Source organism: Spermophilus citellus (genome assembly GCF_964194105.1).
Source record: "Spermophilus citellus genome assembly, chromosome: 4".
Lineage (NCBI taxonomy): Eukaryota > Metazoa > Chordata > Mammalia > Rodentia > Sciuridae > Spermophilus > Spermophilus citellus.
This window is the reverse complement of record NC_138185.1, coordinates 197927751-197954217: the sequence shown is the minus strand read 5'-3', so window position 1 is coordinate 197954217 and position 26467 is coordinate 197927751. Positions and strand designations below refer to the sequence as shown.

General features: G+C 44.6%; 1 protein-coding gene across 3 annotated transcripts in view; it reads left to right on the top strand.

Moving 5' to 3' along the window:
• The first annotated feature begins 8948 nt into the window (after positions 1 to 8948).
• The window catches only part of DPF3 (double PHD fingers 3), a 314874-nt gene continuing 297355 nt past the window's right edge, over positions 8949 to 26467 (top strand). For all 3 annotated transcript variants that reach the window (XR_014021405.1, XM_081289488.1, XM_081289489.1), the window contains exon 1: positions 8949 to 9033. Coding sequence is in view for 2 of the 3 variants with exons in the window: in XM_081289488.1 (XP_081145614.1) it covers positions 9002 to 9033 (32 nt within the window). In the remaining variant the exon portion in view is untranslated. The remainder of the gene's footprint in view (positions 9034 to 26467) is intronic.

The window sequence follows — 26467 nt, the reverse complement described above, 5'->3', positions numbered from 1 at the left end:
GGGAATCTACAAATATTTGCTGTATGAATTAGCTGTTGCTAGGTTATTTTGATCTGGAAGGCCTCTTACCACTTGGCTTATTTCTAAGGTCTCCCCAAGAAAGGCCCAAAGTAGATGTGATTTTCTCCATAAAACCTTTCCTGTTCCCAGTGTTTGAACTACTCCCTCCCTCCACCCAGGTTCTTTGACATATATCACTTCTCCTTTGTTTTATTCTATTTTTTTTTTAGAGAGAGAGTGAGAGAGTGAGAGGGGGAGAGAGAGAGAGAGAGAGAGAGAGAGAGAGAGAGAGAGAGAGAGAGAGAGAGAGAGAATTTTTTTAATATTTACTTTTTAGTTCTCGGCGGACACAACATCTTTGTTGGTATGTGGTGCTGAGGATCGAACCCGCGTCGCACGCATGCCAGGCGAGCGCACTACCGCACTCTACCAATTGAGCTATATCCCCAGCCCTTTGTTTTATTCTAATGTGTGAAAATCTCCATACCTTGAAACCTTGAGAATTCAAAGGAGTAGATGCATCCAGCAAATGCTCAAGGATGTATCTGTTGGGATTGTGGGCACCGGGCTTGGCAGAAGACCTGCTGGGGGACTGTTCATTCCTTCTAAGTCTCAAAAACTAATTCCTGTACTCACTTGGAAGGCTGGGCCTACTATCTTTATTCTCCCTCCAGATGGATGGAAATTGCTTTTTTGAGGGTTGTTTCCACGTTTGGTTTATTTTTATTTCGCCACCTGTGCCTAGCACAATGCTTCCCTCCAAGAGACCCTCCAGTGGTTGAATGAATGAATGAACTGTTAGTGGGAAGCCGGGAGCATCGTTTCCATTTGATTCTCACCTGAAATAGAAGGTGTCATAGGCCTGACCCTAAGAGCATCTCCTGTACCTAGAACTTGGGGTGGAGTGTGCTTTTAGATACTGTGAAGGGAGTGACAAACCTCTCTGCCCACATCCCCCAATGTGAGAGAAAACCAAGTTGCAGTTTGTTGTTGTTGGAGGTGCTGGAGATCAAACCCAGGGCCTGATACATGCGAAGCCAGTGTTTTACCACTGAGCTGCATCCCAAACTTCAAGTCATGGTTTTGATGATCCATTTTCTCCTCCTCCTCCTCCTCCTTCTTTTTGTGGCAGGACTGGGAATTGAACCCAGTAGGGTTCTACTGCTAGGATACGTCCCCATTCCTTTTATTTATTTATTTTAAAATTTTGAGACAGGGTCTCACTAAGTGGCCCAGGCTGGACTTGAACTTGTGATTCTCCTGCCTCAGCCTCCTGGGATTACGGCATGCACCACCATTTACAGCTGATGCCTCACTTTCTTCAAAACGTTCCTTTTCAGTTTAGTACCTAGAACATAGCAGAGCTGGTTCTGGATCGTGGGGAATCAGCCATGACCAACCAGCTGCTGGCTGTGCTGTGGATGAGCAAGGGATTAAGGGTAAGCTTGTTCTTGTTTTTAAAACCCAAAACTTTTTAAAACCTAAAACTTCTAGAGTTCCTGGAGCCCTTTAGGAAATGCATTTATTTTGGATGGCTTTTGTGGCACTCTTTCTCTTTCAAACAAACCCTTTGGCTCTCTGGGAGGCCTGTGCCTCCTTCTGTCTCTGCTTCCTCACACTTAGTTTTGCTTTTAAAAGGATGTGCTAGAGGCACTGGGGCTATATAGCTCAGTGGCAGAGCGTTTGCCTCGCATGTGTGAAACAGTGGGTTCGATCCTTATCACCACATGAAAGTAAAAAATAAAGGCATTCTGTCCATCTACACTATAAAAATATTAAAATAAATAAATAGTAGTGGCACATGCCTGTATTCACAGTCATTTGGAAGGCTGAGGCAGGAGGATTGTGAGTTCAAAACCAGTCTCAGCAAAAGTGAGGTGCTAAGCAACTCAGTGAGACTCTGTCTCTAAATAAAATACAAAATAGGGCTGGGGATGTGGCTCAGTGGTCCAGTGCCCATGAGTTCAATCCCCTGCAGAAAAGATGGGTACTTCCTATGGAAACACATCTTCCTTGCTCATGAGTGGGCATTTCCTCATACCTTTGACTTTGTCTATTGAAACAGCCTCTGAACAAAGTGAGTAATGAAGATGGGTCTCCCTTGTGGTTTTGATTCTTGGGTCCCTGGTCGCCCCTCAACGTTCCTTTAGATGGGTGTCATTGGGCACACTTGAGCTGGGCCAGTGAGTTTTGTTACCTGTTATCATGGCTGAATTAGAGAAAGCAACAAAGGATGAATTGATGTGATTGAGAATGGCCCTTACCCTTTTTTCCTCTGGTCACACACACTGTCTAGTGTACTGTATATAATAGAAATACAATCAGAGCCACGTGTATAATTTGAAATTTCCTAGTAGTCACAGTAAAATAAAAAAAAGATATAGATGAAATTAGTTTTAATAAAATTTTATTTAATCCAGTAAGTGTAAAATATCATAGTTTCAGGGACAAAAGGTAGAGTGCTTGTCTAGCATGTAGAAGGCCCTGGATTCAATCCCTAGTACTGCCAACGCCAAAAAACAAAGCAAAAAGAGGTAAAAAGACTTATTATTAAAATATGAGGGCTGGGGATGTGGCTCAAGCAGTAGCGCGCTCGCCTGGCATGTGAGCGGCCCGGGTTCGATCCTCAGCACCACATACAAACAAAGGTGTTGTGTCCACCGAAAACTTAAAAAATAAATATTAAAATTCTCTCTCTTTCTCTCTCTCTAAAACAAAAAACAATATGACAAGGTATTTGTCTTTTTTTTTTTTTTCTTCTTGGTACTAAGCCTGTGAAATCTGGTGTGTATTTTACACTGACAGCATCTTTCGATTAGAATTAGTCACATTTCAGTGCTCAGCAGCTACCTGTGGCTCATGGCTCCTATATTGGATAGTGAAGCTCAACACCCTTCAGGTGAGGTGGAGAAGTGATTTTTTTTTTCTGAGTCCATTCTGCCCTCCAAATTAGGCTGCCTAATCAGAAAAACCAAGATGAAAGCAATGGAGTTCAATGGAGTATATTCAAACATAAAAGTATCAATAGAGCTTTAGAAAATGCTTCTATTCATTCATTCATTGTGGTGCTGGGAATTGAACCCAGAACCCAGAACCTCACATAGGCTATAGGCAAGTACTCTACCACTGAGAACATCCCTAGTCCCACAAATATGATTTATGAATCTTTTTTTTTTTTTAATACCAGGGATTGAACTCAGGAGCACTCAACCACTGAGCCACATCCCCAGCCCTATTTTGTATTTTATTTAGAGACAGGGTCTCACTGAGTGCTTAGTGCCTCGATTTTGCTGAGGCTGGCTTTGAACTTATAATCTTCCTGCCTCAGCCTCCCAAGCTTCTGGGATTAGAAGTGTGCACACCAACCAGGCCCATTAATATGATTTAAAAAGTGTTTTTAAAAACAAATTTTTTAGTTGTAGATGGACACACATATCTTTGTTTATTAATTTATTTTTTATGTTGTGCTGAGGATTGAAACCAGTGCCTCACACATGTGATGTAAATGCTCTACCACTGAGCTACAGCCCCATCCCTTAAAAAGGGTTTTTAAATTAAAAAAATATATATATTGTTAGGGCCGGGGATGTGGCTCAAGCGGTAGCGCGCTCGCCTAGCATGCATGCAGCCCGGGTTTGATCCTTAGCACCACATACAAACAAGATGTTGTGTCCGCCAAAAACTAAAAAATAAATATTAAAAAATTCTCTCTCTCTCTCTCTTAAAAAAAAGAGCATTTAAAAAATATTGTTTAGTTGTTAATGGACCTTTACTTTACTTATTTATATGTGGTGCTGAGAATCGAACCCTGTGCCTCACACATGCCAGGCAATCGCTCTACCACTGAGCCACATATCCAGCCCCCCAAAAGTGTTTTGATATCACAATCAGCAAGAGGAAAAATGAAAGTGGGTAGATAATTTCACCTTTTGTGTGTCCTCTTATTTAGATTCCCTACATTCCTTATGCCATCAGGAAATTAACTTTTTCTATAAAAAAATAATAATCAATTTGTATTGAGAACTTGCTACATATTGGACACTTGATGTATTACCTCACTCAATCCTGCAATAGCCCTAAGTAGGGTTTATTATTATTGCCATTTTTTTTTTACATTTTTAAAATTTGTTCTATTTAGTTATACATGACAGCAGAATGCATTTCAATTCATTGTGCACAAATAGAGCACAACATTTCAATTCTCTGGTTGTACATGATGTAGAGTTGTACCATTTGTGCAATCATATATGTACCTAGGATACTGATGTCCATCTCATTCCACCATCTTTCCTTCCCCTTACCTTTTCCCCTCCTTACCCTCCCCTTTGCCCAGTCCAAAGTTCCTCTATTCTTTTCATGTCTCCCTGCATTATGGATCAGCATCCACAAATCAGAGAAAATATTCAGCCTTTGTTGTTTTTTTTTTTTTGGTTGACTTACTTCACTTAGCATGATATTTTCCAACTCCATCCATTTACCTGCAGATGCCATAATTTTGTTCTCTTTTAATGCCGAGTAATATTCCATTGTGTATATAAACCACAGTTTCTTTATCCATTCATCTATTGATGGGCATCTAGGTTGTTTCCACAGTTTAGCTATTGTGAATTGAGCTGCTATAAACATTGATGTGGCTGTGGTCACTATAGTATGCTGATTTTAAGTCTTTTGGGTATAAACCAAGGAGTGGGGTAGCTGGGTCAAATGGTGGTTCCATTCCAAGTTTTTTTGAGGTATCTCCATACTGCTTTCCATAGTAGTTGCACCAATTTGCAGTACTACCAGCAATGTATGAGTGTACCTTTCCCGCCACATCCTAGTCAACACTTGTTCTTTCTTTCTTTCTTTCTTTCTTTCTTTCTTTCTTTCTTTCTTTCTTTCTTTCTTTCTTTCTTTTTTGTACTATGGATTGTGGATTGAACTCAGGGACACTCAACCACTGAGCCATATCCCCAGTCCTATTTTGTATTTTATTTAGAGACAGGGCCTCACTGAGTTCCTTAGTGCCTCACCATTGCTGAGGCTGGCTTTGAACTCACAATTCTCCTGCCTCAGCCTCCCAAACTGCTGGGATTACAGGTGTGCTCCACTGAGCCCGGCTGCTTGTATTCTTGATAGCTCCCATTCTGACTGGAGTGAAATGAAATCTTAGAATAGTTTTGATTTGCATTTCTCTAATTACTAGAGATGTTGAACATTTTTTTCATATAATTGTTGATTGTTTTTATATCTTTTTCTGACAAGTGTCTATTCTGTTCCTTAGCCCATTTATTGATTGGGTTGTTTGTTTTTTTGGTGTTAAATTTCTCAAGTTCTTTATATATCCTGGAGATTAGTGCTTTATCTGATGTGCGTGTAGTAGAGATCTTCTCCCACTCTGTAGGCTCTCTGTTCACATCATTGATTGTTTCTTTTGCTGAGAAGAAGCTTTTCAGTTTGAATCCATCCCATTTATTGATTCTTGATTTTACTTCTTGTGCTTTAGGAGTTTTGTTAAGGAAGTTGGGGCCTAATCTGACATGATGAAGATTTGGGCCTACTTTTTCTTCTGTTGGGTCTCTAGTCTCATTCCTAGGTCCTTGATCCACTTTGACTTAAGTTTTGTGCATGGTGAGAGACAGGGGTTTAATTTCATTTAGCTGCATATGGATTTCCAGTTTTCCCAGCACCATTTGTTGAAAAAGCTATTTTTTTTCTCCAATGTATGTTTTTGGCATTTTGTCCAGTATGAGATAACTGTTTTTATGTGGGCTTTTCTCTGTGTCTTCTATTTTGTACCATTGGTCTACATGTCTATTTTGGTGCCAATACCATGCTGTTTTTGTTACTGTTGCTCTGTAGTATAAATTATTACCATTTTTTAAAAACATTTTTTAAGTTGTAGATGGACACAATACTTTTATTTTATTTATTTTTATGTGGTTCTGGGGATCAAACCCAGAGCCTCATATGTGCTAGGCTAGTGCTCTACCGCTGAGCTACAACCCCGATTCCATTATTGCCATTTTTCAGAGGAGGAAATGGAGACATTCAAATTGAAAAGTAAACTTGCCCCACAGTAACCCAATTGGTAAGTGGTGGGCTCAGGCAGGTAGATACTAGAGCCCATCCTCCTACCATAGACAGCACTGTTAAATTTTAGAATCTAATATTCTCTAAAACTCTGTTCAAAGTTCCTGTATTCTTTAAATATATTTACTCTACTTTTGAGCATTCTGGCAAGAAAATTTGTGTCCTTTTTATCTATCACATAAAACCCAAAGTTAAAATAGTAACTTTTATGTCTCAGAATTGACAAAGGATGTATTTAAATGTCATTCTTGTATTGACAGTTAAAATGATATTCTATCCTCAGTCCTTTTTAGGAGTAACAAGAACTAAATTGCCAAGGCTAACCTCAAACTTGCAATCCTCCTGCCTGAGCCTTTGGAGTTGTTGGGATTGTAGATTCATGCCATTGCACCTGGCAAAATTTACTTTCTTTAATTAATTATTTTTCAATTCATATTGAAATTGTTTTACAGATAAATGTTTTAAGTTCTACATTAACATTTCTCAAGGTGATCTTTTTTGTTGTTGTTGTTGTTGTTGCTGGATTGGGTGCTGGTACATACTAGGCTTGTGTTTTACCATCCACCTGTCATTTAAGTGTGCCAGATAGTTGGGCATTATGTTAGTTTCTTCATCAGGATCTTAATACTAAAAGTTATGAACATTCTTAAAGTATGTATTTTTTGTTTAAGATGTAATATCATTTTTTTCTCTTCAGGGTAGCCTGTACATTTACTACTTCCTTTGTATTTAAAAAATTTTTTTTGTAGTTGTAGATGGACAGCATGTCTTTATTTTATTTGTTTATTTTTATGTGGTGCTGAGGATTGAACCCAGTGCTCCACTCTGCCACTGAGCTATAGCTCCAGCCCACTTGCCCCAACTCACTTCCTTTGTATTTTAATGTTTTTAAGACATGTACATGTTGTCATCTTCCTATCTGAGTTTCTGTGCCTTAATATCTTTCAGAAGTTGGTGGGAGTTCTGACTGATGCTTTAAACTCATTTTTTTTTTTTTTTGGTGGTGCTAGGGATTGAACCCGGGGCCTTGTGCATGCAAGGCAAGCACTCTACCAACTGAGCTATATCCCCAGCCCTAGTGCTTGCTTTTTAAAATGATGTCAGGTCCTTCCCAGCCAAAGTACAGGCTTTTGAACCAATCCCTTGACAATTAATGAAGAAGGAGTTTTTCAAACCTTAATTTTAGAAAAGAAGATAACTTTCCAAACTAATCTCTGTGAAGGTATACAGAGAATTTACCTAGAAGTCTGTTGAACCTGGGGCTGGGGTTGTGGCTCAGTGGTAGAGTGCTTGCCTAGCATGCATGAGGCACTGGGTTCAATCCTTAGCACCACATAAATGTAAAATAAAAATATTAAAACTTAAAAATAAATATTAAAAGAAATTTGTTGAACATGGCTCTACTACTAACTAGGCAGAGAGAAAGAGTGATAAATTTCAAGTCTGTTATAAACATACTGACTCAAGTCTCATTTTGCTAATGTATCTAATGTACCTGACTCCATACATTAACCCTAATGTATGGAGTTGAAATGTGAAAGTTCTGGGATTTTTTTTTTTTTTTTTTTTTTATTCATTGCCTTGGGAGGAACAAAAGGAAGCTAGAGTGCAGAGCTGTGAAGAACTGGCAATTTGGCAACTCTTCTTTTTACCCCTCCCCCTATGATCTTAGCTGTTTGACCCGATTAAACAGCTTTGGGATGGTAGCCAGACTTCTATATGCTAAGGAGTCCCCTGCACAGTGATTTAGTGAGATTTCATCCACTTGGGGCTTCTTGGGGGCATCCTTTCCCCTGGAAGCCTGACTTCGCAGAAGTCTTCCAATTTTGTCAAGGGGTCGCCAGTGAAGAGTTGTCACTGACTTGAAGCAGACAGACTCTCTGGATGCCTGGAGTCACGTAGGATTATTCATTGGCAAATTCTTTTCACCTTCTATCTAAGTAGTGAAAGGTGACGCCAGAATCTCGAGTGCCACTCCCCGAAAGGGACTCTGGCAACACCCAGTCCAGGTTTTACAACTTCTGCCTAGTTCCTCGCTTTCTTAGTAGCACAGACCGTTTTCAGAAGTTGCCTTAAATCTTCCTTGTCCCTAAACCTAAAGGTCAGATCGCCACATCGCAGCCAGCTCTCCAGCGGGCCCGGAGTCTGATCTTTTCGGAAGTTTCTGGTGAGGCTGGGGAACTGAAGCGGTGGTAGCTGGGGACCACGCCGAGTGACCACCGTGAATTACGTAACGAAATCTCTGGCTGCAGAAGAGACAGAACCTGACACTGAGACATTCCAGGGGGAGGGGAGTTGCTGTTCTGGAGTCGCCAGGGTCAGTGGCTGCAATTCCAAGAAATCCAGAGAGGAAGGTGGCTGAGAGAAAGAAAACACTTCGGGAACAAGAATATTAAAAAACCGCTGGACCCAGAGCACTAGCAAACGGCAGGACACGTGTAGTAATTTGTTAGAGGAAACGGCAGCCTTCCAACTTTTGCACTGGAACACGGGGATTTACCCTTCGGGGGATTAAAAGCAGTGATATGCAAAGCCAAAAGCAAATGAATGGGATTCAGTGGTTTGTTAGCAATATGTAAATATTTCCTTACAGGAGCGCAAACTCTCTGCAGTTATTTTAAAAAGTAGGGACTCAAACCAAGCTAGAATACTCTCCCGTGCATTTCCACTAGTCCCAGTCGGAAAAGGAGCTGCTAGCGCGGTACTTCCCCTTTAAGACCTGCTAGCTCTCGGGCTCTACAAAAGGGAGTGACCTCTGGGCTTTGACAGCTCCCCTAATAACTACCACCGCGAAGGCCCCGCCCACCTGGCGACCAGCCGCGCCGATTGGCTGGCGGGCCGGTATCCCGTGCTCTGATTGGTCCGCCGCTTCCCCTGAGCGAACCTTTAGAACTCTGAGACAGACAATATTCTGTTACATTGTAGCAAAATGGCGACTGTCATTCACAACCCCCTGAAAGCGTAAGTAAGACTAAAAAATGTACATATTCCGCGTGGTTTCAATATGAAAAAAAAGGCGCCTTCTGCGTGCCGAGCGCTGCCAATGCTCGGCGCTTGCAGGCGCCTCCAGCCGCGGCGGGGCTTCTCTCTTTTCTTTCTGCTCTTACTTCTTCATCTTCTTTTTTTTTCTCCCAGAGCGCAGAAATGTCAGGAGATGCAATTAACAAAAAGAAAATTGTTACATTTGTGTTCTACTTAATTGGCGGACCAAGACTGAGAGCGAGAGAGGGGTTACCAGCAGGAGAGCCAGGCGCTCCAGCGCTTTACAGCTCAGGGGGTCTTGGGCAGCTCGGGGATTGCACGGTCCCTCGAGTCTCCTACCTCGCCGGGCGACGAGTGCCGCGCGGGCGACGGCCGAGCGGGGACCGGGCGCCGGGCAGGGGCTGCCTCGGTGCACTTGGATGAGCCCTGGCCTCCGGAGCCCGAGGCCCCCGCCCCGCTGCTCGGACTGCCGGGGCGAGCGGACAAACCGCGGCGGCTCCGGAGTTTGCAGGGCGCTCTCTGCCTTCAGATCTCTGGCGGGGAGTTTGTGCAAACCTTCCGGAGTTGGAGGACCGCGGGGGGAGCAGCGGGTCCCGGGAGCCCCGGGGCCCAGGTGGTTGCCCCGGGCTTTTCTGCCCTGGCGTCCCGGGATCGTGAAGGCGCTCCGGGCGGTCGCCGGTGTGTCTGCGTATTTGTGGACAAACTGGCTGTAGTAAATTAACGACTCGGGTTAACTTGGGGTTGATTTGGAGGCCGGGTAGCTGCAGGTCTTATGAATGGTGTTCTTTCCTCCTCTAGGTGAAAAGCCGAGGCGGGCGGGGAGGCGGTTTGGGGCTCCCCATCCGAGCCGGCTGCGTCTGCTCGCGGCCAGAACTAGGGGCAGGTGCCTCCGGCCGCCTCGGGGAGACTTTGAGCGGACGCCCAGATCACGGACACAGGGAGGCGGGCTGGGCGAGGACTCGCAGGGGCCAGTCCCTGGGCCCGGTAGCCAATTCCTGCTTGCTGTCCTTCCTTCCAGTCGGGGGAACTGTTAAGCCGCCAAGTCCGCTTGCGATCGCGGAGCCGGGGGCGGCCTCGGAAAACTAGTGTCGCTGTGAAAGGGGTGCTATTGGCAGGAACGTTGGCGGAGGGTGGCTCCCATCGAAACGCGGCGCAACGTGGGCTCCGGGGTCAGCACCCCTTGGACCAGGACTTCCCCGCCGGATGAAAGCCCTCTGGCGAGGCGAGGGGGAGGTGCGGATGGGTGTTTGGTGCCGAATTCTCCCCGGTGTGTGGCGGTCGTTGACCCCGCTTCTTTTAACTCTGCACATTCGCGTCCTAAGCCCGGGCTCCTACTGGAGTTGAAAACCAGGTTCGCACCGGGGCGGCGGTAGGGGGCATTCCTAACGCGAAGGAACGCTTAGAGAGAATCGGACGTGTTTACACCAGCTTATCTCCCACTGGTGATAAGGAAGGGGGTAGGAATGTCCCAGGTCTCCGAGGAGATTGGAAGCTGAGGCTGATCAGAGAGGGTTCTGATCCAGGCTTCTGTTCTCGCTCGAAGCTCAGATACATTGCACTTGAACGCCACAGCGTTTCACCCAAGAAAGAAAATGTTTTATGGCAGAATAAATGGGCGTAACTTCGCCGCATCCTAGCTCCAGGTCGCTCGCGCCGCCTCACCGCTGATGCTGGGAGTTTCTACCGAATCCACAACTGATTTGCAATTCCCTTATTTCCAGCCGAAATCACATACTCGGGCTAGTGCCACCTGGTAAACTCAAGTTAGAAAGATGTATTTCGCATGTGCGCAGGGTTTCCTACTGGGAAAGCCATACCCTTGTTGCCGGGGAGCCGGCTTTACGCGCGGGCGGGCGCAATATCTCTACGCTCCAGTGTTCCCTTGCTCACTCCACTTTTTTTTTTTTTTAAACCACGGAAGGCTGCGTGTTTGGGGAGGATGGGGTAAGTAAGGAACAGAGAAGCGGGAAGAAGAGGGCCAAATCTTGGCTGGTTAGTGGAATTAGTTCTGAATTATACTTGCACTTTGTATAATTAGAAACAGTTGCAGTGTGATGTATTTGTAATTCTGTATTGACACACGCTGGCACACATGCAACACGCCTGCCTGCTTTTTTCTAGGTGGGAGTTGAGTGGTCATTTATAATTAGCTGTCCCTTTTTGCATCCCAACCCCTCTCCCAGGGGGTGAGGGGTGTAAACAATACCACCCCCGCCACAGCCGAGCTTTTTGCGCCCTGATGGGTTTTTAAACTCCTTACGCAGGAGTACACACGATGTTACTGGGAGAGCAACACCATCTGCCTTTATTTTATAGAAACAACTTGTTTAATAAAACATCTTGTATATTTCATTTGTTTTTAGAAGTTGCTGATCAGGAAACAAAACACACGTGAATAAATTATGCATGGGATAAATTAGAACAAAGCGCAGAGACACATCAAGCCGAAGGGATGGATGGTGGTGCAGGGAGGAGGGGGAGCCCGGAGGATGGTTTGGAGCGCTATGTTTTTATCCTCATGTGTCCCTCCTGACAATGAAACGGAGCTCAACGACATTAGCATTTTCTCTGTGTGCGTTCTGAGTCTCCCCCTCCTTTATTAAAAAAAAAAAAAAAAAAAAAGCCAACACCACGGTCGCCCCCTACAGAAACTGGTTGCACAAAGGTTTTCTCTAGGATTGGGATAAAGTAGCTTTAGTTACTGTGCCGCTCAGGTTTCATGCAACACCTATGTAAAGCTCTGTCTACTTTAAGTATGGACTATTTTTCATTAGACTAGCTTTTCCCATGCGGCACATTCAATAATATAATATGGCGATTTGGGCGCAATTGGATGGCACAATTTGACCCTCTTAGCTTTAGGGGTCTTCCTTAGGGCCCTAAGCTCCCGAAGCTCGCTCGCTCTTGCGCTCTCTCTCTCTCTCTCTCTCTCTCTCTCTCTCTCTTTAGCAGTTTGGTTTTTTTCCTGGTTGTCTTTGATCTCCCCTCAACTCCCTTTCTTTTTCCTCCTTGTTGTACCCCGCACCCCCTTCCTCTCTGAAGCTGACAGCCTAGCTTCTCTTTCTGTTGTGCCTTTAACATCTTATTACTGCCCAACAGGGTGTTAGAGGCAGAAAAAGGAGCTGCCTGGACTGATCAGATCACAAAGGGGACGCAGCAGGTGGCCCCATAACCAGGCGGTCACATCTGGACAAATAGAATTTAAAAGCACCAATAGACATGTATGATGTGTAAATGTGTATGATGTGTTATTTAATTTAGCAACTACATTATCTGAGCAAAGATGTGTGAGTCAACCTCATTTCTTACATACATAAGCAGGCAAGGGATATATGGAGAAATATGAGTTTGACAAAGTTCTGTGTATAAATACAGGTAGGTAACATAAATATGAATTTGAGGTCTGAGTGTAAATTAGTGGCATAGCATGTTGTATTCTGGTTGATTTCTGCATACCAAGGAACAATGCTTTCAATATAAGTTCTAATCTTAGTATTCTAGTTTAGGTAAATCATCTTCCCCCAAATCTGCAAACAACACTCAAACAATTTACTCTATTAGTAAGTTATCAAAACTCTGGTCTGCACTTAACTGGGAATGTCTGCCACCTTCTGCCAGATTTGATTATGCACATATGTATCTATTATTATAACTGCCTGCTTAGGAAAAGAATAACTGTGATTATGATTTAATTATTCTGTATGAACCAATAGGAGTTTACTTCAAGTTAACTGTTTCTTTATAAAGAATGAGACAAATAAGCTATTTGAGCAGGTTTATAACTGTGAAATACATATACATAATTGTATCAAAACTTTCTTTTGTAAGGAGTTACCCTTGCTTGGAGGTATGTGTTGATATCCATGTTTTGTTATTGAGGATACAACTTTGAGAGATGTAAATACACTTACTTAGCCAAGGTCATGTTTACAGCTGGATCTCAACTCTTCATTTCTTTGTCCATGCTCTCATCTGGATACAGTGTATTCTAAGCTAGAGTGTTTTTTATGCCTATGAAAGTTAGAAGTCAGACCTCATTCTTGTTGTGGCAACCAGTTTAGCTGTCAGAGAGGAAGGGGTAGGGGACCACATTCCTGGTCCTAATCTCTTGGCTGTTTCTGTGGGGTGGGGATTGTGGGTAGGTACTAAATGGAGAGCGATGGGGTTAGGACTCTGTGAACTTGCAGCCTTTTATGGATAGTATTTTAGCCTTTTATGGAAAAGGACCCTCTGATATTTCAAGCCAGCAGATGCCTGAGAACCACCTTCTCCATCTGCCTCAGGTTTGCTATAATAAAAAAGCTCCAGATTCTCTAAACTTCATTAGCACACATTATTTTCCGGTGGGATGAATGTCTTGTTTTGATGAGATGCTTGTGAAGGAGATTAATTTCTGGCAGGACACAAGTGGAGGCATTGTCATAGAGTAAACCTCTGAAAATAGCCTGGCCTGCAGACCTCCTAGGGGACATGTGAGATTGCCAGTGGAATGGGAGCTGCCCAGTCCCAAAAGGTGGGCTGGAATTCAGAGGTGACTTTGTTGGACATTCCTCATCCTCCTCTGACTTTTCATGGCAAGGGGGCTAGATTTTTGGATACATCTGAGAAAGTCCATCATGTTTCCAGCTGTTTTGGAGATGTCTGCTCAGATCAATGCAAGAACTACAATGTCACCGGCAGCATGTTTTGTTTTAAGAATGTAAACTGAGGCCGATGTTCCATGTTTTGAAGCGCTGTCATGCTGAATGCAGTGGCAGTGGGGGCTGGGTCATATAAAGGCTCCAGAATCCAGGTCTGTTTATTATCCCAACCTCTGCAAAGTAGCTTTTGTGGTTTTTGAGTGTTTTGAAAGTCACTAGAAGACAGAAATGGAGCCAAATGTGGCAAACCTCTGGCCAAAAAAATCCCACAACCACCGAAATATTTTTTACCCAGCCGCGATTTTCCATCAGGAGTCTTATGTAAGCATGACCCTGGTTTTAAATAGTCTTTAAATATGAAGATATTTAACAAGGGAAGATAAAGAGTGGCCTGGGGGTGGGGAGGGAGAGAAGATGGATGAGTGCATAAAATCACTGTGTGGCCTGAAACTCTGAAAAGTTGATTGTTTAACTGCAGAAGAGGCTGATCCATGGCAAGTTCCAAAGTTTACTAGTGGTCAGAGGGATTGGGGAAGGATGAGGTGTTGTAGTGTTTTTGTGATTTGTTTTTCTTAGTGGTCCAGTTCCTGGTGTTTCACAGTCTGTCAAACCATATGGATGAATGGAGCTAGCATCATAAAACTGTCACCCAGGGAAGGTTTTTTGAAGCCTGTGATTTGCATTAGAGTTTGAAAAGCAGTGGTTAAGGGGTGTTGGTGGGGGAGGGGTGGGGAAAGACATCTAGAGTGTGGAGAATTTCTCGGGTGTGTGTTTGTGAATAGTGGTAGTGGCCGGTGAGTGGCAAGGGAGGAGACGGGGAGGCTTGAGGCGGCTTGGGAAGGCTAAGCTTCAGGGGCTGTGTTTGGAAGCAGGGAGGGACAAGGGGATTAGGCTCAGAGCTCCTAATAATGGGGTTCAAATAGCCCACATTGAGTCCTCTACCACCCAGGCCTTGGTTCTGAGCCTGGGGAACAATAATGGCACATGTCCAATCTCCCTTTTACCCCCTCTCCTCCCTCCCTGAATCTGGGGACTGTGGTCATCTCAGGTTGCTATGAAATGATGAGTTTTTTGTTGTTATTCACCTTGAAAATCTGCTGTTTGGTATTATCTGCGATTGAAAGCTCCACCAGAAAGTTTTTTTCCATTCTTAAACTTTCACCTGCCACCAGCGTGTTCCAGTCTCAAACCCTGTTCCCTTTGGTGTTCATTTCTCACCAGCAGCTGGTCTCTTGTAGCTTTGGTGACTCGGGAGTAATGGAGGAGAACCAATTCAGGGAGAGGAAGTCCAGAGCCTCAAGATCTGCCCCATTGCCAACTTGCTCTGTGATTTTGGACGGTCTGAGCTTTGTATATTCCTTGTTTTTAAGATGAGGAAAATGAGCCAGGTACAGTGGTACACGCCAGTGATCCCGGCAAATGACTCAGAAGGCTGAGGCAAGAGGATTGCAAGTTCGAGGCTAGCCTCAGCAACTTAGAGATCCTGTATCAAAATAGAAAAGAAAAGGGTTGGGGGTGTAGTTTAGTAGTAGAGTGCCTCTGGGTTTAATCCCTAGTACTATGTATGTGGATGGTGGAGTGGATAGATGAAGAGGATCTACTTTGTCAAAATTCCTTTCAAGTCAAAAACTTCCTGGTTCTTTTTGTGGTTGATTAGAACAGGGAGGAGAGGTAGCCGCCAGAGTTCCCATTTTTTTTTTTTTTCCTTTCTTTCTTTTTTATGGTGCTGGGGATTGAATCCAGGATCTTAAGTGCTGCACCACCAAGCTGCATCTCCAGTCCCTTTATTCTTATTATTAAAATGTGGTTCTCAAGGGAAGTTATAAGACTGGGAGACTCTTGCAGTTTCCTCTTTTTTGGCCCAGTCTTGCCACAGGATGCTCCCAGTTGGGGTTCTCACCTGGATGGAAATTCCTGAACCAGAGAGAGGGCAGGTTTTTAAGAATGTGGGCTTTGCTTTTGATTCTTTCTTTCTCATTAGCACCCCAACCAGAGTCTGTTGAGAGAAGAGAGAGGAACTGGAAGACCAATTGGTCTATTTTGATGTTTAAAGGTGCTCAGATAGTGTTTTTAGTTGTGAAAAAGACTGGAATTACCAAGCACATTTGTCTTCCTCCTCCTCTTCCTTCTTCTTCAGGCATTTGGGGAGAGAAATGGGGATGTAGCTCCCTGGTAGACCACTTGCTTAGCATGTGTGAGACCCTGGATTTGATCACCAACACTGAAGATTTAAAAAAAAAAAAAAAGCTTGGAGGGAGACTTGCTTCTTCATCATGGCACCTATTCTAGTTAACATAGAAAGGAAGTGCTCATTTATCTTCTGTGTGGGAAGCTGCATGTTCCTGGCTGTTGAGGGAGCTGGAATTAGTGAGCCTGTACTGATGTCTCCTTCAGCGTCCTCTAGGGTTCCCTATGTTATTGTTGAAGAAATGGAGGCACCCAACAGACACTCAGGGGCTCACTAGCACTGTGTGTCTGTATGTCTAGGTTGGAATTTGCTGCCTCCCCTTCATTGACATGCCTCCAGAACATTCCCAGATTCCACTGAGGGATTATTATCAGGCTTTTCTTTGGTTGAAAACTCCCTTGGCAATTTTATGCATGTCTAAAGAAGGAAAGCAGGGTTTGCAAAAATCCATCAGAGAATGCACAGAAGCCATTTTGTAAATTCTGAGACTTAAACCGAGAGAAAACCCATAACCGAGAGAAAAACCTGTAATGGTCACCCTGTCCTTTGGCAGAGAGAGGCATCTCCTTCATTTTAAAAAACCGTGGTAAGATATGCATAACATAGAAGGGACCATTTTAGCCATTTTAAGTGTACAGTTCAGTAGCATTAAATAAACTTGTAATGTGGTGTAACCATCACCACAATTTCTAGAACTTTTATTTATTTGTTTATTTTTTTGTGGTATTGGGGATCCAACCCAGGGCCTTGTATGTGCAGTGCAAGTGCTCTATCATTGCTACACCTCCAGTTCATCCATCTTTTTAAATGTTATTTTTGAGACAGGGTCTTCCTAAGTTGCCTGGGCTGGCCTTGAACATGAGATCCTCCTACCTCAGTCTCCCCAGCAGTCAGGATTACAGATGTGCACCCAGTTCATTTCTAAAACTTTTTCATCATTTTAAACAGGAACTCTATATATACTCATTAAACAATAACTCTCTGGGCTGAGAGTATAGTTCAGTGGAAGATGCAAGTGCTTAGCATATGTGAGGCTCTACATTTGATCCCCAGTCCCTAAAACAAGTAAGTAAACAACTAAAAGCTTCCCCATTCTCTATTTCCCACAGCCTCCTAGTACACACCATATTGCTTTCTGTCTCTGTGAATTTCCAAGTATTTCATGTTAGTGGAATCCTACAATATTTATCCTTTGGGGTCTGGCTTATTTCATTTAGCACAATATCTTCAAGAGTCATCCATGTTGTAGCACATATCAGAACTTCATTTCTTTTTAGTGTGTGTGTGTGCACATATGCACATACCATGTTTTGTTTATCTATTAATGGACACTTGGGTCAATTCCACCTTTTTAGCTATTGTGAATTAAGTTGCTATGAATATCGATGTACAAGTATCTGAGTCTGTTTTCAATTCTTTTGGGTAGAGGTATAGGTTCATTTTTGGACTCTAAAATTAAAACACTTGAAAGAGTGCTAATAGCATTGTAGAATTCAACCTTTTCACCATTCCTTCTGTTGATGTATCACTGTTTTGGGGGGATAAATATACCATGAGCTGGGAACCCAGAGACTCCTTTCTCCCATCTCCCATCCCTTCCCCCTGGACCTGCCTTTCCATGAGGGTGAGGACTTCTTGTGGGGTTCAGGGCTTGAGCTGGGGCGGTTCCAGGGACTGAGCATGGGTTGTTTACCTGGTGAGCTTGGAGTGAAGGTTCCCTGGCCAGATGGAGGTGTGTTACCTGGCAACAGGGGAGGGAGGGAGGGAGGGAGGGAGGGAAGGAGGACCACCTGGGATGTCTGGATAGCTTGAGAGTCCAGAGTGAGGGGGAATGCTTGCCCATCTTTTGACACAGTGAGGAGAGCTGCATTGCCTTTCTTCTCCCTTGCCCTGCCCCAGCCCTGTTTACTCAAGGCCCAAATGAAATAATAAATGCAAAAGCATTTCAAAAGGAGGAAAACTACAAATGTGAGGTGTTACTGGGAAAACTAAAAAAGTTTTCTGTAGCTGACTGAGACCTTTTTGGAGAGTCACTGAAACTTAATCTACTAAACATTTTAAAGATTGAAACGAAAATAAGTGAAACATTTCTGGCATCATGTAGCAGGTCCAGTCAAGGTTTCTCAAGAAACACAGAACTGCTCGCCCAGCCACATGCCAATAGCTCTGGGACTTCAGTAGGATTTTCCCACTGTCTGGGTTGGAAATAGGTGAGCAGACAAGCTCAAGGGAAAATCCCTCATTTTACTTCCCATGTCACGCCGAGCTGAGTCCATAAGGGAAGGTTCACACGGTAGAGAGGAATGCTTTTCTGTGAACTTGAACTTGAATCCACTGCCAGTCTCTGGCTTGTCCTTCCACCAAGATGACCAAGGTGAACTGGAGTTTGGATCTGCTAATGAATGAGAGGGTGAACTGTTGACTACAGGAAGCTGGTGGTGGGAATGGAGTCTTCAAATAATGTTATGGTAGGGCTCAGACCTCAGAATTACCGGGCTATGTCTTGGTTGCCAGCTTTGGAAAAGCTTCGGATTCAATCTTGCTGCCAAGTTTCCAATACTCCTTTACTTTACAGAGGCAGATGAAGCACAAAAAGCCATCTCTACTGTCTTATCCTCAACCAACAACTTCTCTCACCCCTTTATTTGCTGGCATTTGAGGCCACTTTGGAACTTCCTGTCCCTCAGAACCCAGAAGTAACCTTGCTCCCTGCATCTAGACAGGCCACCAGTCTATTTCTCTTTCTAGATCCCTGCTCTTTGGTAGGGCAAATCAAGTGCTTGTAAACCAGGGAGGTAGACTCCCCTAGGCCTCTCCCAGGGAAACCACTGTTGGGAGGGGAGGGGAGAGGGGGAGGGCAGGGTGGATGGGGCAGTGGGAGTGGAGAGAATATATTCTCTCCTGCTAATTATTTTCCCTGAGGACTTAGCCAATGCAGAACCATCTATTATCGTGGGAGCGCTCTATGGTGGTTCTGCCTGTGATGAATGCTAAGTGGAAAACAAGCAAGAAAAATTAACAGGCGGCTGCTTCTGTCCACCTAATTAAAATGCATATCCAAATGCATAATTCCTTATGTTTCCCCATGCACACACTCCCCTTCCAATCCCAATTCTATAGAGGAGGAAAAAAAAAAAAAACACTTTCCCCCAAACATTTCTCTTGATTATGTTTTCATCAAGGAAGGTTTCCCTTAGAATAGAGAAGGACCTGCTCTTTGACCATTTCTAAAAAAATATTTTTTTCCTATTTTCTTAAATGGGGTCCCCAAATTCTGATCTGCTTTCTCATTTAAAATAAAAATCAAAACTTTATCTGATTGTAGAAAAAAGGAGGAAACAAGAAAAAGAAAAAAAAAAGTGTCCACCATTTTTGCTGACCTTTCAGTTTTGTGTTAAAAGTCTGGTGTGAATCAGTGATGAAAATGTTGAGGGTCTTCTCTGTTCCTTTCCCTGATTGGCACTGTTTTTCCCAGCTCCTTTACCCTTTTCCCCACAATAAAATGCAAGCTTTTGTAGAGAGATTTTAGAAGTCAAGGATGCATCTAGCTTTGCAGATCAGGTACAGAGGAAAAACCCAGAAGCGTCTCGTCTGGGGGTGATATCAGATGCCAGACATGGAGTATGTAAGGAATCAAACACGATACCTCTTCATCCTTATTCTTCCCTGCTCTTCCATCTGCCCAGCCGATCATTTTCTCCCTCTCCAAAGAACAACTTTATTCAGCAGTCATAAAATATTTAATAAAACACGAAACTTAAGTCACTGTGTTCAATTCACTGTCACAGCCATCTCTGTGGCACAACCCCCTCCCCTGGCCAGCCCACCCCCTCCCGGAGCCCCTCGCCTGCCCTCCACAGCAGCCCCAGCTGTTGATTTATCAGGGCTGGCCGGCTCAGCAGTGCATGGAGATTGCTTTTAATTAACTCTCTTCATTTTTCCCAATCTTCAGGGAGCAGCAGCCATTTAATGATTTTAATATTTTATCTGGATTTATATCCGCCTTATTTGTTGTTTGACTTCCGCATTTGTTCTTCCTGAATTGCTTCCACATTGATATATTTATTTGCCCCTTTCCCTGTCCCCAAGACCTTTCCAGAGAAGGGGTGATGGATTCCAAAGAAGGCCATCTCCCCAAGCTTCCTGACCTGCCCAGTGTTGGCCTGTGTGATGGTTTGGGTTGGAAACTTTGGCATAGGAAACCCATTCTCATCTGACTCTTGGCTGAAGGAGTTTCTGAGCTTTTCAAAAAAAAAAAAAATTCTGAATTTTAGAAACTGGGGCCTCTTTGCCTCTTTTTGTGTTTGTAGCCTCCAAGGAAGTGAGCTGCCCTGAGAGTTGGTTAAAAACTGCTTCCTGGGGTTGTAGTTTGAGGTCTACCATTCGGCTCACCCCAGCCTTACAGAGTTCAATGGTTTTGTCTATTTATTTATTTAGTTACATATTTATTTATTGGGGTGCTGGGGATTGAATGCAGGGCCTCATGCTATCTATTTATTTATGTTATTTATCTATTAATTTGTTTATTTGATGTGCCTTGCTATGTTGCCCAAGGTGGCCTCAAACCAGCAAGGCTCAAGTGATCCTCCTTCCTCAGCCTCCTGAGTATCAACTGGGACTATGTGCAGTACCACTATGCTAGGCATAGTGGGATTTTTGGAGCTGCTGCCAAAGGATGGCTTTCATCTTAATGCTGCTGTAAGTGCCTTTAGGTAGGACTGTGGTCTGCTCAGCAACTACTTGGAAGTGTCATTGTTGGCATAATCTGAAAGAGGAAGTGAAGAAGCTCCCTGAAGCTGCCTCCTCCTTCAGCCCTCAGCTCCCCTTCTCCTGCCTACTCCTCAGTAATGGGCATACGGCACACCTGCTCAGTTTCCCCTCCTGGCCTCCTTTGGTTTGCCAAGTCTGTTCTTTTCCCCAGCAGTTCCAGAGAGGTCCAGCAGACAGGCTTACGTGGGAGCTAGTTCTCAGAGCCAACGTGTCCACAAAATGCCCTTTTGGCATCTTGGTTTGGTGATGTGTCTTCAGGGTTACCCGTTGCTAGGCAACTGCCAACTAAAGTTTGAGCCTGATCTGGGGACTGCAGTGAATTGCCCTCAGTGACTTGTAGCCACATTTAAGAACTTCAATTTGCAGTATTGGCTCTGGGAGCAGGAGGCAGGGAAGACGTTCTTCTCTGTGCCCTAGGGAGAGAGATATTGGCTTTAAAGTCTGGCAGTGCCTGGCGCACAGTCAGTACACACAGATGTTTGCTGGGGTGACGAAGATGACAATCCTGAAAACCTACATGCCCTATCTTGTGTTGGTACTGAGTTATATATATGCAGGAGACTAGGGATTTGCGGGGGTGGGGGGAGGTGGCTTCTATAGTGCACTCCAGTGTCTAGGGTGCTATTGGATATTTCGTCTTCACCTTTCCTTAAAATCACAGACCCCTTCATGAATCCTATGAAAGTCGTGGATCATCTCCCAGAACAAAAAAATGTACCTAGGGCTGGGTGCAGTGGTGCATTACTATATTCCAGTGGCTTGGGAGGCTGAGGCAGGAGGATTGCGAATTCAAAGCTAGCCTCAGCAACCTAGCAAGACCCTAAGCGACTCAGTGAGACTCTGTCTCTAAATAAAATACAAAAAAGGGATGGGGATGTGGCTCAGTGGTTAAGTGCCCCTGGGTCCAATCTCTGGTACCAAAAAACAAACAACCCCCCCTCAAAAAAAAAGCCCCCAAAGCACTTAGGTACGAGCCTCTACAAACCCTTAAGGAGCCCCTCTGTGGGTCCCTATAGATACACCACCAGCTCGAGGGGAAGCATCTGAGCATGAGAGATGTGGGTGAACTTATTATTCCGACCAAAGGATGCTTTGTACCCCCACTCAGAGATAGTCCCTCATCTCTTCCCTGCCGTCTCACCAAAGTGCCTGTGGCTCCTGTAGGCAGGCCATTTGAGTGTCCTGCGGCCCCAGCCTGACCCCTGGATACACAACTGCCTACTCATCTCTAGAAAGTTCAAATGGTCTCCTCTCTGGTGCAACCCTTGCTGACCCTCAGGTAGTACTGGTCACAGCTGCCCTCGGCCCTGCAGTCTGTGCAAACCCTTCTCTCAAGTATAGAAATGCTTGATTGTGGTTGGTTGCAGCATAAGGCTCTGGAAAGCAGGGCAGTGGCTGCCTGTGCCTTTCTCTCCCTAGGGCCTAACCTAGGAGACATTTAATAAATATGTGTGGAGTGACTGAGTGAATGAAGCCAGCAGGCAGCATGCTGCTCTGCACACCTAAATTTGCCCTTAGGGTTGACATGTTTCTCATTCTCTCCTTTAATGGCAAGAGTTTGGAAAAAGGCAGCAAAGATTTCTCCCCAAAGATTCTTCAATTTCAGGTGTCAGGAAACTTGCCTGCATTTAGGAGGCCCAGCTGTGGGACAGGGCAATGTCACTCATTCTAACCCCTTGTTTCTTTTGTCTGTTTTTTTTTTTTTTTTTTTTTGGGGTACCAGGCATTAGACCTAGGGGTGCTTAACCACCGAGCCACATCCCCAGCTCCTTTTATATTTTATTTAGAGATAGGGTCTCGCCAAGTTGCTTAGGGCCTTGCTTAGTTGCTGAGGCTGGCTCTGAGCTTTTGATCCTCCTGCCTCAGTCTCCCAAGTTGCTGGGATTATAGTCGTTCACCACCGGGCCCAGACTAACCCCTTGTTTCTTGACCACTACATCCCTGTAGATCTGAACAGCTTGACTTTCCCCCTTTGGTCTTGAGAAGTAAAGACAAACCCTTTTTCTTTGCTTTCTTTTAGGGAATAAGTAACCTAGGGTTTGCGAATAGCTATCCACAAATTAACCACATTTATTTATTTTTGTAATGCTGGGGATCAAACCCAGGGCCTCATGCATGCTAGGCAAGCACTCTACTACTGAGCTTTATCCCCAGCCCTGTTTTTGGTTTTCAAGACAGAGAAGACCAGCATGTCCAATGCTGATAGCTTCATTGGACAAGGAAACCAAAAGAATGTCCTGAGGTCACAACAGTACCTTTGTTTCTCATTTTGGGAGGGACACTGGCCTGTCATTATGATCTTTTCATGTCCTCTTACTATGCTAACACCCTCCAACCCTGTCTGGGTGATGGGCTATTTGGAAGAAGGTATCACTCTGGAAAGGCCCTGCTCTGTGTCTGGAGGAAAATGAACACCTAAGAAGCAGATGGATTCCAGAGTCAAATTTTAGTCCAGATCCTGGTCTGCTAGATCTCCTTCAATGTGGAAAGCCAAAGGGAAAAAAAGAAACTGCTGACGGAGCCCCCTATAGAGGCTGGAGTAGCAGAACTGTACAAAAGTATTTGTCAATTCAGAAAGGTCAAGTTGCTTGAGCACCTATTCTCAGAGGTAACTCTCCCCCGGTCCCAGCACATAATCCTTTAGTGTGGAGGGTGCTCCCAGGGCTGTCCGGTTCCTGGTGCTCATTTCCTTTCTGGGCAACCATCCCAGTATAACAGATACTTATACATATTCTGTCCTCATTTTGTCTAATTACACACATCTCTGGGGGATGGGAAACAGGTTTGGACCATTCAATTTTAGGTCAGTTACGCACAGGGTAGCTGAGATGAACACTGGTCTATGGAGTTCTGTGAAATTTGGGAAGTTCCCAGAGTTCCCTGGCCCAGAGCATACCAGGGGACAGGACTGGCCATCTTGGGGGCTAGAGATCCCAGACAGTGTCAGGAGAGGGATGGAACCTGGCTGGTGTGTGAGTCTGAATTTTGGAACCATTCTGAGACCTAGCTACCCTTGAAGCAATAAGACTCTACTTCTATTATTTTATGTTCTGCCAAACTGAGAGGACCCAATAGTATTGATCTCTCTGGCCATCATTCTTTCTCACTCTTTACCTGCCTAGGTTTTCTCTTTACTGAGAAATACAGAACAAAAGCAGCTCTGATTGATGGAACAATTGCCCCCAGTGCCTGTCTCTTTTGCTACGTGGATAAACTGGTCTGGAAAACATAACGTTTTTCTTTCCCCCTTTTCTTTTTTTTTTTTTTTTTTGTGGTACTGGGGTTGGAACCCAGGTGTGCTCTACTACTGTGCTACATCTCCAGCCCTTTTTATGTTTTTTTTTGAGACATGGTCTCACTAAGTTGCCAAGACTGGCTTCGAGCTCGCCATCCTCCTGCCTTGGCCTCCCAGGTGGCTGGGATTACAGGCAGGTACCATCACATCCTGCACATTCTAGAACATCTCCCTCTCTCTTGGAGACTCAGGCCAGCAGTCTTGGGCAGCCTTGCTTGGCATCTCTCGTCTGGGCTCTACTGTAGCCTTTCAAATTCCCAAGAAGAAAAAGGTCCGTGGTAACCCTTTTATTTTGCTTTTGCTTTCTGTTTCTTATTTATTCAGAGATAAGCTGACCCAAGGCGCTCTGAGCCCTGGATAGAGGAATAATCCACTTAATGCTTCATGTCAAGGTTTGCACCTCCAGCCTGGGTTGCCTTCTGACCCCTCATCCCCCTGTTCCCTTCATCTAGTTCCCATTTACGTCTTTCTTCTTTCTTCCATGGAGAGCATATGGATCGGAGAGCACCGAAGGGACACAAAAGGACAAAAAGAGTGTTCTGCTTCCCCTCACGAAGGGCCCACTGGATCTCATAAATATGGGAGTGGGGAGGGGAGGAGGAAAAAAGAGAAAACTTACAGCATCCGTGAGAGAAGAAACAGGGCGCCTGACATTTCCCAGTGCTTCATAACTGCTCTGAATGATTGGCCCAGGCCAAGAGGGGGCCGTGTGTCAGAAGGTGGATGCAGTGGTTTCTGGGAGGAGGTGGTCTCAGGACACTGGGAACTGGGCATGCTCGGTAGAGGCCGGGCTGGGCAAGTTCACACAGGAAAGGCAAGTGAACGAAGACTTGGAAAGCATTTGGGTGACTCCTTAGAGAACCCCCTTCTTTACTCTGAAAGGAAACTCAGGTGGGAAGAAGTGTGAGGAGGACAGATCCGTTTGGCTGGAAGGTCCATGAACTGTGCCCAGGGCCATGCTGCTCTGAGTGGTGCCCCAGTTTGGCAACCAATTCCTGGGAAGTACTTAGCACACCTCAGGGACCAAAAGAGTGTCTGAGGGGAGGGTGGTTTGTGGGGCTGTGGTCCGAAGGAGGGTTTCCACCTTCAGTCCCTCCCCCTCACTGAGGGGCACACTGAATCCTGGTGTTTGGTTTCCTTTGTCGCGTGTCACTTACTTGGGTACCTTACAGAGGCAGTAGGGGTGAGGGGGATAAACCATGGGGCTGGCCTTGTGTAGACCTGACATCAATCCTGTCCGGTCACCTGGGTGGCTTTGTTATGTAGGGCACACTTGTGGGGTAGAGCCATCCAGGTGGGCAGATCCCTATGTCGTCTTCCAGTTTTTCTTCAATGACAATAACAAGTCAGAAGTGGTAAGTATATAAATACACACAGAAATGAATACAGTAAACGAGTCTCACCCAGGGAGGAAGACACAAGTATTGCTCTTTGCAGTTCAAAGCCTGGTGTCCCAAGGACTAGGTTCATGGTTCAGATGGGAAATAGTGGGTTTGTAGGGTTCTAAGACAGCGTGTTTCCTCCCAGGGGAACTGAGGTTTATTCTGAAGGTGCTGCTTCCACCTCCCACCTAGGCACACAGGTGACCTTATCACCTACCCAGCTGTCCAGCTGCCTGCTGGCCACGTCCTCCTTCAGAGAGCTAGTTTTCAGAGACTGAACCCAAGTCCTTGGGTTCCTTGGAGCCTCACCGTCTTTGTAAGCTCAGATCACCCATCCCTGGGGGGAGCAGGAGTGTGGTGAGCAGCTGCCATGTGTCCCGCGGCTTGGGTGCAGGCTCTGGAGCCAGAGAGTCTGGGCTCCAATCCAAGATCTATGACCTTGGGCAAGATTCCCAACCTCTGTGCCTCAGTTTTCTCATCTGTAAAGTTGGAATGATCGTTTTTTGCCTGTATGGGTTGTTGGAAGAATTAAACAATTTAATGTTTGTAAAAGCCCTTGGGAAAGTTAGTGCCTATCACTCTCTTAGTAGATGTTTGCAGTGACCCTGTTTTTCCATCTTTAAAATGGGAAGGCATATTAGCTGACCCTCCCATGATGGCATCTTAAAGAAAATGAAATAATCAGTAGGAGAAATTCTAGTTTTTGTAGAAGAAAGAAATTCAGGAAATAGAATAAAAATATGGCATTATTGTTATTATGATGATGATGATTATTTTTTATATTTATTTTTTAGTTGTAGTTGGACTCAATATCTTTATTTATTTTTATGTGGTGCTGAGGATTGAACCTAGGGTCTCGCACGTGCTAGGCGAGCGCTCTACCGTTGAGCCACAACCTCAGCCCCATATTATTATTATTATTATTTTATATTTATTTTTTAGTTTTCGGCAGACACAACATCTTTGTATGTGGTGCTGAGGGTCGAACCCGGGCCGCACGCATGCCAGGCGAGCGCGCTACCGCTTGAGCCACATCCCCAGCCCCCATATTATTTTATTTTATTTTTAATTTTTTTAAAGAGAGAGTGAGAGAGGAGAGAGAGAGAGAGAGAGAGAGAGAGAGAGAGAGAGAGAGAGA